This window comes from Electrona antarctica (genome assembly GCF_951216825.1).
Source record: "Electrona antarctica genome assembly, chromosome: 24".
Lineage (NCBI taxonomy): Eukaryota > Metazoa > Chordata > Actinopteri > Myctophiformes > Myctophidae > Electrona > Electrona antarctica.
In genome coordinates this window covers 26,128,220-26,142,111 of record NC_136803.1, presented here as the reverse complement: position 1 = coordinate 26,142,111, position 13,892 = coordinate 26,128,220, and the positions used below count along the sequence as shown (strand labels likewise).

Here is a 13,892-nt window from a genome sequence, read left to right as displayed (position 1 = left end):
TCAAGACAAATCGAGGGTCGTAGGTTGGAATTTCCCAATAAGAAGGAAAAGGGTTTTCGCCCCTACCAGCCATCAGAAGTTGTGTGTAATAAAAAGAAAATTATCATGTGGGTGGACATTGAATACACTTAAATGTAAACCTTTCTTACTCTAGGAGATAGTCCATATATAAGTCATCTTTTTGTAGTAAATTTGCAGACAGTATAGTATCTCATGTTCCTTGGTATAAATTAATATGAGACATTTAATTTACATATTTGAAATGGTGGAATGTAGTGGCAGAAAATACTACACTGCCTGGAGCAAGGCTTCCACCTGTTGATTGTCTGTCAAGATGACCTATTCTTACCCAAGACCCATGTTTAGTCTTGTCCACTGACCACACCTCCAATGTATTTGTGCTTCTTCATTTTGTATAAGAGAGACTCATTTGAACAGCTCTGGAGGCATGCATCCGTGCACCTCCCTGGGCTGGTACAGACCACTCCTTGTAATAAACGTGACATTGTTTCAGTCCACTCTCTACCTCGATTATTTCTTAAAGTCTCTGTTAGGAGTATTAATAATCCCAGTACAACGCACACACACACACAAACTCGATCCAAGGTAATCTAATTCTGTCAAACCGAAAAGAGGGGGAAAGGGAAGCCATAACAAAAGAGGGAAAGATTGAAAAGGGGACACAGATGGAGAAAGAGAGAGGTACAGACACACAGAGAGAGAGAGAGAGAGAGAGAGAGAGAGAGATAGACACAGACACACAGAGAGAGAGAGAGAGAGAGAGAGAGTAGACAAAACAGAAGGCAAGGAAAAGAGAGAGGGAAACATACTTCCTGACAACAGCTGGGCAGCTTCCTGTTTTCCCTGGAGGTATGAGTGCTAGGCATCGCCACGGTAACGGTTGTCAAGGTGTTGACGGGCTGTCAGACGCACCAGTCACCAGGGAGAATCAAACTCACAAGTCTCACAGACAGGCAGGCAGGCAGACAGACACACAGTGACCCTAACTTTATTGCGAACGAAGTGAGCACTAACTATAGAAGCTGGCCAAAACTGTCTGTGTGTCAGTCTGTCTGTGTGTGTCACGCTGTAACACCACCCACCCACCATCAGAGTGCAACTGAAATTGGAACGATACAGAGAGGTGTGTGTGTGTGTGTGTGTGTGTGTGTGTGTGTGTGTGTGTGTGTGTGTGTTTGTGTGTGTGTGTGTGTGTCAGACTGCCACAACAGCTTCGTTCGCTTCTCGCGTTTACGCGTCTTACTTGTATGAGATATATCATATAAGATCCTACCATCAGTGTCGACTATAGGCCCTTCTGGCTTTGGAACTGTTGTTTAACTCTCACACCAATAAATCATCTGCACTGGAAATGCATTGGCGCGTACGTGGAACACATGGCTGGACTGTGAGTCGACAACAGAAGACGTTCGGAAGCAAGCAGTCCAAGATTTTCCTGACTGTAAAGGGAGACTGGGGAGAAAGAGAAAGAGTGAGACAGACAATGAGAGAGACAGACAGACAACAAGAGAGACAGACAGACAGACAGACAGACAGACAGACAGACAGAGTGGTGGAGAGTGGTGGAGAGTGTGTGTGTGTGTGTCCATATCTGAAAGCTGCATTTTGTGCAATAAAAAGTCATAGCCTGGTGAGCTAGGCGCTGCACGCACGCACGCACGCACGCACACACGCACGCACGCACGCACGCACGCACAAAAAGAGTACATGTCACATCTGTCTTCTCGCCTACAGGGGTAGAGAATACAAAGAGAGAGAGAGAGAGAGAGAGAGAGAGAGAGAGAGAGAAAGAGGTGGGAGAGCTGAGCGCAAAAAGCCTGGATGCTCCATTTGAGATGCTTCACTGATTTTCAGAGAGAGAGATCGAGACAAAGCCCACAGCCCCTCTCTTCTCCCTTTCAGATACAAATACAAACTTAGTAGGATATGCTCACACGCCTCGTTCCCTTTGCCCTTACAGTTAAGGAAAATGTCTCGTCATTCAAACGTGGAACGTCAGGACAGGACACTGCTGAACAAATGGAATCTACCCAGTCTTAACCACTGAGTAGTTCACCCCAAGCAATGACTTGTTTATTTCCCATACACACCCCATGAAGCATTGAATTCATGGAGATCTTTATTTTTTACATTTTAACACTCCAGTGTCCATCAAATCATTGGCTCAGGGACAACAAACAAATGTAATTGAATTGAATTGACACACTCACACAGACAGACAGACAGACAGACAGACAGAGTATTAACTAACTGAATCACCAGGGCCAACCAGACGCAGCTCCAACCGCAGCTCCAACCGGACCAGACCTTCATATACATAGGCTATTTTATCTACAAGCTCACAGCGCGTTGTGATGCGACAAGCTTGTAGATCTGCTATTTTCAAGTAGACAGGCTAGTAGTTTTGGTACGTTAAGTATATTTTTAGGCCAATACCTTTGTACATTTACTCAAGTAACATTTTGAACACAGCCTATTTACTTGTAACAGACTAGTAAACAGAGTACATATTTTTTATATTGTGGTATAGTAGAAGTCAAATATCCGAGTACTTCTTCCACATACTGGATGTCAAATCAATTTGCAATGCTATAGATATAGGACTTTAATTAAGTAGGTTAACTTTAATTGACAAGTGAGCTGCAGACAAACAGGTTGCGTTCTCTCTCTCTCTCTCCTCACAGTGCAGGGAGAGATAACTGATGCTTTAGGGTCAGAAAGCATGGGTACATTTTGTCTTCCACCCACATAAAGCAGCACAAGTTACATCATTTACCCAGAGAGAGAGAGAGAGAGAGAGAGAGAGAGAGAGAGAGAGAGAGAGAGAGAGAGAGAGAGAGAGATTTAATTAGAGGAAAGCCGTTTAAAGTGGAAATAATTCTGATAGATTACTGTTGTGTCTCACGTGTACATTTCTAACCATATTAATGTATCGTATTTATTCTCTTTTCTCCTCGGATCCATCGCTCTCTCCCTCCATTGCAAGTGGTACACGGTGAACCCTGTGCTTGACACATGAAGCATATTTCCACACATTGATACATTTACATATTTATGTAACGGCCCTGCTCTCTGCGCTTAATGTGTGGTGTAAAAATAGTGCTGCTATTGGAAAGATGAAGGGGGAGAGAGCGAGAGAGAGAGAGAGCGAGAGAGAGAGAGAGAGAGAGAGAGAGAGAGATATGATGATGATGATGATCACACATTCCTAGAGGAATGTGATCATCCATTTTCCTGTTCAAGAAGGAGAGAAGAAAAGTCCTTTGATGAGAGGCAGAGGGAGCAAGAGTATACAATACTTTAATATAAAGATCCATACATGATAGGGGGTCCATATATAGAACTTTTTAACAGGAATGTATTAACCATCACAAAGAATAAAGGGTCTCAGAAGAAAAAACGTGTTGGAAATGTAAGGGAGATAACATTTGTACATTTTGGGAGTGTCCTGTGGTTTTACCCGTCTGGAAAGAGGTACTGCTGAGGAAACTCTTGGAGAATGGTTGGTGACTAAGATTACCAAAATGCCCAACTGTTCTGTCTCTTGGGAGATAGCACACTTTTGCCACAAGGGGTCACCAAGGCACAACATGCATTAGTGACTGCCAGGGACAAATTAGCCTTTGGGCCAGTGGGGCCGTGGTCCAGGGGCCCTTGGCTCTCAGGGGCCCTTCGGGGAAATTGGACCGCTCAGTACTAGGTTTGACGCCCTGAAAAGGGCTCCTGGGGCCCTTCATTGGCCATTGATTTAGTTAAATTTAGGTCAAAAACATGATAAAAACACTATGGGGGCCCTGCAAAAATGACCGGCACAGGGGCCCTCTTGGGGGTTAATCCGTCCCTGGTGACTGCAGGCTGATATTGAGAACTCTGGAAGAGTTGGTGTACACCAGGGCTCACAGATTGGACCCAACTTATGACTGAAACTGCAGTAAACAATTGCCAGAAAGAACAATAATGTCATAGGAAAGTTCCATTTAGTATGGGACTACTTTTATTTATATATTAAAGCAGTGTTTCCCAAAGTGGGGTCCGGGGACCCCCAGGGGTCCTTGATGGAGTTCCAGGGGGTCCCCAGGTAAATGACAGTTTGGAACCAAATGGACCCTTATGGGTCTGTAACTCTGAGAGTGTACAAATGGAACCAAATGGACCCGGTCTGTAACTCTGAGACCCCTTTTCCACCGGTTGGTTCCCAATGGGAACCGGTTCAGTTCTTTTTGGTTTTTAGTCCATGAGCCAGAGCTCCAAAATTGGTTGGCAAACTATACCCTATATTAAATTGTTTATAGGATCAATACAAGTAAATTAATACATGATAACCCCACAGTAGTAGCTTTTTCATATTTTCGATTATTTTGCATATTTTCCTACATAATGCCTGCATAATTTGCATATTTAAAAATGTAAAATTTGTAATACAATAAATCATTGTCTTCGTGTAAGTACTCAATTGGGGAAGTTTCATGGTGATAACAATCTAATATAGGTATTGTTTTGCCACTCAATTCATAATTAAATGAATGAATTTTGGAGCTCTGGCTCATGGACTAAAAACCAAAAAGAACAGAATTAACATTGATTTTACAATATAAATTGGAGGTCCAAGAGATAGAAATGCCATTAAATGGGGGTCTGTAGACTAATTCATGTCAAACTGGGGGGGGGGGGGGGGGGTCCTTGAAATTAAACAGGTTGAGAATCACTGCTAGAGCCGTCAAAATCTTCTCTTATGGGGGTTGTTTTCAAATGGGGGCTCCATTCATCTCCTCCATGTGTTTGTTATTGAAAAATCAATTAAAATAAAAACTTTGATGACAACCATCTCGTCACTCTAGATTCTATGGTGTCCTTGACCTCTTGTTCTACATTGTTTATTTGGAAATCAAGGTGGTTTAAATATAGTTTACAGAACAGCGACATGAAAGATGCCGTCCCCCCGTCACCCACCACCACTGCAAAAAAATAAACTACTACAATTAAAAATAAATAAATAAATGCACTACTGTAAATCTATTTGGACATATTGGAGACAATTAAACATTTATGGTAGATATGCAAACGTTTTACATTCGGCCTGTCAGCCCAGCTTACCCAGAAACAGATATTAAAACTGTTTTCTTCTCTTTTTCCCCTTTTGAAATTACTTTCAGACTCACTCAAGTTATTATTATTAATATTATTTATAGAATGCCCAGCAGCTTCATGTTTTGGCATGAATGAGTCTCTTTTAGCCATAACGGTGTAATGTCTCATCTATCCACAAGGTGGTAGTGCTGGAGTTTTCAACACTGAGCTGACGACAGCCTGACACGGAAGGTGTTGCCTCATATCAGTTCCGTCGCCAAAAGAAGAAGTTGAACAGTAAACACAGACGTGTCGGTCCCATATGCATTGCATGCGCGTCTCAAATGTAAATTAAATCGCTTTAAAAGGGCACATTGTTGCTTGGATCATCATGGACATCGCGCTGTATCTGATCGCCGCTGCGATCCTCCTCGTGCTGATCGTGTTCGCTGTGAAGCTGCGCGGTCACACTGAAGATGGTAACGACTCGCCCCTTTACCAACTCTTATTTTAAGAGAAATGATCTTGTATACAGATTTTTTTGATTGTATAGTAGTCGATCTCTATACTCTGTAAAATTAAGAACATGACACAGAGACGGTGACTGCTTGATTAAAGTTAATTTAGGACCTTCTAGCAGTTTGTAATGGCATCATCATGCTATTATGCCCGTGGATATACAGAGTTAACTTAACAATGATAAATTAATATGATAATACCTTTTATATAATCACCAACGTGAATTATGTTTGTTATTTACAGCTAGGTAGAGTAGTGGGGCGACCGTACCCGTTACCTGAGCTGACAGTCATGTTTCAGCCTGGGACTAAGATGACAGCTGCTCACACTCATTTGTCTTCTTCATATAAAACACCTATACCGTTATGCTAGTAACGGTAGATGTCTTCTCGTAGATGCATCTGATCGATTAGTTCCGACTATTTAAAACTTGAAAATGTCCGAATCGATAAAATACATCTACGAGTGTCAGACCGTGTCTTGTGTCTAAATCTTAGGCTAGTCTTGATCCAAGGTTACCGTTTATATAATGCACCATCTTTGCAGGTTTTAGAAGAATGGAAGTGCAAGGTGGTGACATCATGAGTGCTGGAAGTAGCTCTTTATACTGCATTCAAGTGCATTGACTGTATTTCTGTGTGATATTGTCTAGCATTCAAAACTATCTCTATTTGCAATGTTCTGGAAGCCTTTCTACTGTTAAACATCACACTAAACGTACAGTACGTACAGTATGTTGATAAGTATCCTTGTACTGTACTTGTTTATAGGGAGCTTGGGTGAGTTTACCCGCTTGGACTTCTTCAACTCCTGACATCACAGCCTTGAGTATGGGGTTTAGCTGTTCAAACACTGATTTACAATATAACATATTTATATTTGTTTATGAGAAAGCGAAATTATAACACAGCCGTAGGTATTATTTTTCACAAGCTCACAGCACGTCACTTGGTGCCACAGCCGTGGTCCATTGTGTCAGCGAGTCTTTCGACTGGACCAGGTCCATTGGTGCCACACAGAGAGCTTATATTTGCTATTTTTGAAAAAATGTTAAGTGTGAGAAGAGCACTACTGTTTTGGAAGGCATTCGTAGAATCGACCTCAGGTCTTAACCCATTTAGGCCCGATTAAAAAAATGTCTTCAAAATCCTGACAGTTTTCTGAAATCCCTTTTTCTATATCAGTGGTTCTCAAACTACTTCATGTCAAGGACCCCAAAAACTATATGTAATTATTGGCCGCCGACCCCCATCTGAAAATATGTTGTTCCACGGACCCCCCCAGAAGCAAAGATTTGAGTTAAAAACGTTTTTTTGTTCAAAAATAGCAGACTTACAAGCTCTGAGCTTGTAGATCTGCTATTTTTCAATAGCTAAAGCATAACATAATGCTTTAAAACACCAAAAGGGGGTTCCCCCCCTGCTAATGGGATAAAATGTATTATTGTGACTGTGTGACAACTGTACGTACCTTGTCTTTTCGGTGTCCATTTCAGCTGACAGTGAAGAGCAGGATGTGGCGCGGGTGGTGGCACCACGTCCGCAGCAGGCGGTGCAGGAGCGAGGGGCGGGCATGCCACGCAGGAGGAACCTGAACACCAGGGTCAGACGAGCCCGAGACGCTCCTGACAATGGTACTGCTTGGAAAAACGCACGCATGCATGCACACCATACAAGTGGCTGTCACACACACAACAAACAAGCGATTAACGATTTCATTATTGTGTTTTTGCCCATGAACATCGGAAACACCTAAACTAGCATTTCCTTTTTTAACACTTCATAAACAAAGGCTGAACAGGCCAGATATGACAAAAGAAATGGATGCCATATAGTTATAACTTTATACTTCAATAGAGTTGTTCCGATACCATACCCAAAATCTGCCAATACTTCCTAAAATGCTGGAATGCCAGTCTGTGTTCTTCTGATACCACATCGTTTATCACGTGATATTTCATTTACAGTAACATTTTGAATGTTTCAGACTTAGTCGATGTTGCATGACTGTTTTGCACTCTTACTGTACCATTTACATTGTCATACCAACTTGTAACTGCAATTTAACTTCACGTATTGTCATTCATCATCGGTTCTCAAATGTTGTAATTTCAAGCACAACCTTAACTGTATTATTACACACTGGTTTCATATAGGTTCTCGGTATCGAACAATACGCAAGTTATGGGTATCGGATTTCTTTTTTTATCAGTACGTCTCTGCTGTAGAGTTAACCCATTTAGGCCTGACATCGAAGAAAAAAAAGGTCCTTTAAATCATGACAGTTTTCTGAAATGCCAATGTTTCTGTATCAGTGGTGCTCAATATTTCCTAACCCTAACCCATGTCAAGAACCCCAAAGATTATCTGTATTTGGCCGCCGACCCCGTCTGAAAATATGAATATCTATTCAAAGATTTGCGCCACATTTTCATGATTTTTCAAAAATAGCAGACCTACGAGCTTGTAGATCTGCTATTTTTCAATAGCTAAAGTATAATACTTAAAACACCAAAAGGGGTTCCCGCCCAAAATGGGTTAAAGATGGTGATTCAGTGTGTGGTGTGTGTGGTTCTTGCAGAGGACGATGCTGTGGAGGCATTGGCTCCAGCAGCAGCAGCAGCAGCAGCGGCAGCAGCAGTGGAGGAGGAAGATGACGAGGAGCCTCAGCAGTCCCAGGCCACATCAGGGAAAGTCGGAGCCAAGAAGCAGAGGAAGATAGAAGAGAAACAGGCCAAAAAGCAACAGAGAGAGGTGAGGGAGATGCCAAGTTAGTAATAGTTTCATTTATTGTCTACGTGTGGAAATTTGTCTTCGGTCTCAACAACAGTAAAAAAACAAACAGTTACAACAACAGCAACACCACTTACACAATTATTTTCTCATGGCAAAAAAGTGCAGGACAACAGTGGCAAATACATTGGAAAAACAACAAATCTAGCGAGACATGGTATCATTTAGTGCCTTAATGGCATTTGGGATGAAGGATTTTTTTTAAATGTTACGCTTCGCTTTTGGTACTTTGTACCGTCTACCAGAGGGAAGTAGTTCGAACTCCCTGCAGAGTGGTATGGATGAGAGGGGTCGTTTGCTATCTTGACAGCTTTTTTACGAAGTACCTCCTTGTAGATACAGCTTAATTGTTTCTGTCTCTTCCCAATGATTTTTGAGGCTAGGTTCACTATTGTGAACCTATTTGACACGTGTCCACATACGAGCGTTACCGCCTGTTGACCACACACTACTAACCTATGTCCACTCCACATGCCACCCTTATAGCGGTTAACCACAGACTTACCCATATTCTTCACAAGCACCGCTCTACTTATAATCTAGCCACATGGGCAGCACTGCAAATGCATAAAGTAAGGCTTGTGTTTCTGTGACGCTGAAGATAGATTGACAAGCCGACAATCGTACATACTGGAAAAAGAATCCCATTCCGTCTGATCAATGTATCTATTATTTGTCAGTTTGTAAGTCCAATGCTTGGAATTCCAATTCCAAGCCATCACACGCCGGATGCGGCCCGATTCGTATTTTTGGCTCGCAATCCATTTACATTTGGTCAGCTGGGAGATTCGTAATGGAGGTTTGATCCAATTGTGGTGCATTTAATTTGGTAAAAATGTCCCGTCGTGTTTGGCTGCTTGTCCTTCCAATAGGCCGAGCTGGAGGACCGAGAGGAGAGGAAGAAGATGCAGGAGTTGAGAGAGCAAGAGCAACGCAAGGAAGACGAGAAGGAGAAGCTCCTGGAGCAGAAACAGGTAAAACCAGTGTTGTTTTTGGCAGCACATTTAGATTTTAGTTTTAGTCTATAGTCTTTTGAATAGTTTTCATTTAGTTTTAGTCACATTTTAGTGTTAGTCTAGTTTTAGTCGACTAAATGTCATGCGATTTTAGTCGACTAAAACTAGTTGATTTAGTCAACTAAAATGTATTTTGGTGGGCCTTGATGCCATCGTAAATGATAAATGTAAATGTATTTTTTTTCACTTTCTCACTCTACAAGCTAGCGCGACGCGTTGTGAGCTTGTAGATCGGCTATTTTCAGTATGCAACCAAGTGTAAAATGACTTACACTGGATCTCTTGTCCACTAGTCCCTTCCTAACATTTTAGTCTAGTTTTTATTTGTTGACGAAATCGTCAGTATATTTAGTCTTAGTTTTAGTCATCATGTGTTAGTTTTCAAGTAGTTTCCCTTTAGTTTTCGCCAGTGGAAAAAGGTAGTCGACGAACATTTTTCGTCTAGTTTTAGTCGACGAAAACAACACTGGGTAAAACAAACACTTTGAACTCTCTCTGAAGACCAAAACAAACTCCCTCACTCCTTCTTCTTTTCTTCCCATTCCCGTGTGCGCCCTCTGCAGGAGGAGGAGGAACGTCGCGCTAAGGAGGAGCAGGACAAGAGGGACGAAGAGGAATACCTGAAGCTAAAAATGGCGTTTGTCATCGAGGACCAAGGCGAGGCGGAGGTTCTGGACGAGGACGAGGTCAGCTCAGGTCTACTGCTGTACGATCGTGTGGCTGTATAATGCCACAAAGTGGATGGGGATAATCACAGAATGTACAATTACATTTGTCTATAGCGCATTGTCTATACTATAGGTTGTTGGAAAAACTCTACCGACCTATGTAAAATACAGTTTCATACCGCTTTTCCCACTACCTTAATCCATTTTGGCCTGACCTCGAAATTAAAAAAAAAATCTTCTAAATCCTCCAGTTTTCTGAAATAAATATTTTCACGATTTTTCTAAAATAGCAGACCTACAAGCTCGTAGCGTGCCACTCGGTGGCGCGCTATGAGCTTGTAGATCTGCTATTTTTCAATAGCTAAATTATAACAATGTTTAAAACACCAAAAGGGGTTCCCGCCCAAAATGGGTTAATGTGTAATTGTGTAACAATAGCACAGATTGTAACTAAATCAAGCCATTGTCTGATGAAAACCGCCCAGCACCCGGTCCCCATTGTAGATCTGATAAAAGCAATCTTAAGCAATATTATACCACAGGTCGTTTCGAGGAAGCAATCTGATTGGTTGAAACAGCCTTCTAGCCGTGGGTTAAACCAGCACCATTCACCACCTAATCAAAACAAAGAATTCAGCTGCTCTGTTCTCCCAGAGCGCTAGCAAACTGGGTGGCTAGGCTAGCTAGTTTCTTGGGACATTTGTGGTCGTAGTGACTACATCTGTCATTAAAATATATTCTTTCAGCGATTTTCTTAGTTTTAAGGGTAACTTCAGTGATGCTTGCGGAACTCGACTTAGTCTCGTTCCTCACCGCATCCCTGTCGTGGCAATAATCACGTTAACCCACACCCTCTCGTGTAATATTGCTTAATTCACATCTCATTTCAACAGTATGTATTGTGAGAGTTGACGTCCAATCAAACTTGACATGAATGGACAGTAGAACTCCATGCCAACCATGAACGGTGGTAATAGTCACGTTTTTGTGTTCTTTGCTTTCAGTCACGCAACCTCCTGCAGGAATTCATCCAGTATATTGAGGTGAGCATTTGGCAGACACCGCACATACCCCCACGCTCGTACTGCAATATGTCTGTAATATCTAATAAATCACCCCATTCGACTGTTTCAGTGCATATAATATGCGAAATCAACCGTCATCAGGACCATGCAATGGGCCCAGTATGGACATTTTCCGCACTGTTTCAGTATGTCATTATCACCTATTGTGACGGGTGATAATGGTATTTTTGTGTCACTGATGTCAATGACTGAGGCGCGCCGTGTCTGGTGGCCTTGAGCCACCAGCCGAGCGAGTCGCCGTGCCGAGCGCTGCGAAGGCCACCAGACCCTACTCGGCGACGTCCCGATAGGCAGAGAATAGTATATATAAGTAGCCCCTAGTTTCCATGCCCCGACAATAGAGTTGGAAATGACACCACGATGTCTAGTATGCCAGTATGGCCATATTGGCCGTATTCCAACGTCCTGATAACGGTTGATTTCGTCTCTATTTAAAGGACCACTTCACCACTTTTCAACTTCTCTTCCTATAATTGGTCCTAACTAATGTTCATGATAAAATACCACCATTTTGTTCTACTCAGGCTGTGTCTCATAGGAAGGCTGTGGGCAGTTCAGAAACCCGTCCACCAGTGACATCATCGATGGTGAATCCAAGCTAATAGAAATGGCAGGCTTTCTTTTCCTGAAAAGTTGCAATGCAAAAGTTGAAGCCATCGTTCTCACGATAATACAAATCTAAATATATGTTAAAACAAATCTTGTTTAAAATAAATCTGCCTAATGATGATGTCACTGGTGGACGGGTGTCCTTACTGCCCAAAGCCCTCCTATGAGACACAGACTGAGTAGGAAAAAATGGTGTTTTATCATGAACATTAGTGAGGACCAATTATATGAAGAGATGTTGAAAAGTGGTGAAGTGGTCCTTTAATACAGTGATAATCCGAATGAATGAGTGAATGAATCCGCGGAATAAATCCATGTTTGCCCCCCCCCCCCCAGGACTCCAAAGTGGTACTGCTGGAAGACCTGGCCTCACACTTTGGGATGCGGACGCAGGACGCCATCAATAGACTACAGGACCTGTTAGCCGAAGGCACCATCACAGGTGTGTGCATATGTATACCGTTCATACCGTGCGCCAGCAGCTAGACCAGATAGTGAATCTTCCACATAATTATGCCTGACTCGATCAAGGCATATTTTAATTGATTGGTCTCTGCAAAATGTATTAATTTTGAACCACTGCAACTCTGATTTATAGAATAATAGTGTGTGATGGAGGATGACTGATTTAAGCAGTCACACCTGCAGGCCTGAGTCAAACTAGAACTGGACTCGGAGAGCTGGGTGTGGCTGCGCACCTGTTGTGCATCATGGACTTGATCAAGGCCCAACAGGATAAATCAGTCATCTCCACAAACACTCTGGAGAGAGCGTTTGTCCGGACAGTGGAGAGCTATCGCCTCTCCTGTGTAAAATAATATTATTGTGTATAATTCCCTGCACATGGCGGAATAAAGCTACAACACAGGGCAGCTTCCTTGAGTTGTAGCTTTAAAATAATGTTAGGATTTTAGTCTACCTCAGTCCAAAATGGGTTAACCAAGGGCATTAAGCAACTAGTCGACTAGTTGATAAAAAATAATTAAAAAAAAGTTTATTTTTTATTTTTTTCCCCGATTTTGTAGGCCTCAAGATCAGGTAGATTATAGTTATAGTCACCATGTACACCGTTTTTCAATGTACAAATATTTATTAAAAAAAATTAAATAAAGTTTATATTTTTAATTTATTTAATTTTTTACATAATAGGTAGTTAAACAACTAGTCGACTAGTAAACTAGGCAACTAGTCAACTAGTAAAAATGACTAGAAGTGAATGCCCTAAACCAACTAACCTGTCTCTGCAGGTGTGATCGACGACAGAGGGAAATTCATCTCCATCACTCCGGACGAGCTCAACGCGGTCGCCCAGTTCATCAAACAGAGAGGGAGGGTGTCCATAACGGAGCTGGCCCAGGCCAGCAACTCCCTCATCAACCTCACACCCGTGAACCGCAACGCGGCCTGAAGGACTGAGATGTGTGCAGTTTACACACCCGGACACTCACCCGTTTACTTTGAACCATTTTGACCTGAGATCAGATTCTAAAAATGTCTTCTACATCCTGACAGTTTTCTGAAAAAGCTATGTTTCTATGTCAGTCGTTCTTTGATTTTTCAAAAAATAGCAGACCTACAAGCTCGTAGCGCGCCTCGGTGGCGCGCTATGAGCTTGTAGATCTGATATTTTTCAATAGCTAAAGCATAACATAATGCTAAAACCAAAAGGGGTTCCGCCCCAAAATGGGTTAAATATTCACCGACATGTTTTATATGAAAACCCCGTTTTCAACGAGCCTAGTCTTTATTTAAATGCAGAATGACTTACACTTTGATTTGTCATGTCTTTTAGAGAGCGGGACTTTGTCCCAGCTCTCTCAAGTCCTACATGATCACCTTGCAGATTTCTGAAATGTAATTTGAGTCATTCAATTTAAGTAGATCTTGGAAAAAAAGATAACTATCCAAAATTAAAGCTGGCAAAAAGTTACAATGTGACACTTGTTGAGGACAATTTGTCGTTGTAGTTACGGTATATGTAACCACATTCTTGTGACATAAGAATTACGAATACTGTATGTTTGTATTTTAAATGTAATAAAGTTCAGTTTGAATAGTTTTGTGACATTGTGTCGTTGCTAGGAATTGCCAATTTCAGAGCAAACGGTAGATATT

At 41.9% G+C, this 13,892-nt stretch overlaps 1 protein-coding gene across 1 annotated transcript; it reads left to right on the top strand.

The window, feature by feature from the left end:
• Positions 1-5,354: 5,354 nt before the first annotated feature.
• Positions 5,355-13,185, top strand: ddrgk1 (DDRGK domain containing 1; the record flags this gene model as incomplete). Its single annotated transcript, XM_079495088.1, has 8 exons — positions 5,355-5,567; positions 7,103-7,240; positions 8,188-8,360; positions 9,272-9,373; positions 9,979-10,101; positions 11,088-11,126; positions 12,114-12,219; positions 13,025-13,185. The coding sequence occupies exons 1-8, from the start codon at positions 5,480-5,482 to the stop codon at positions 13,183-13,185; spliced, it is 930 nt and encodes a 309-aa protein (XP_079351214.1). The 5' UTR covers positions 5,355-5,479.
• Positions 13,186-13,892: the final 707 nt, after the last annotated feature.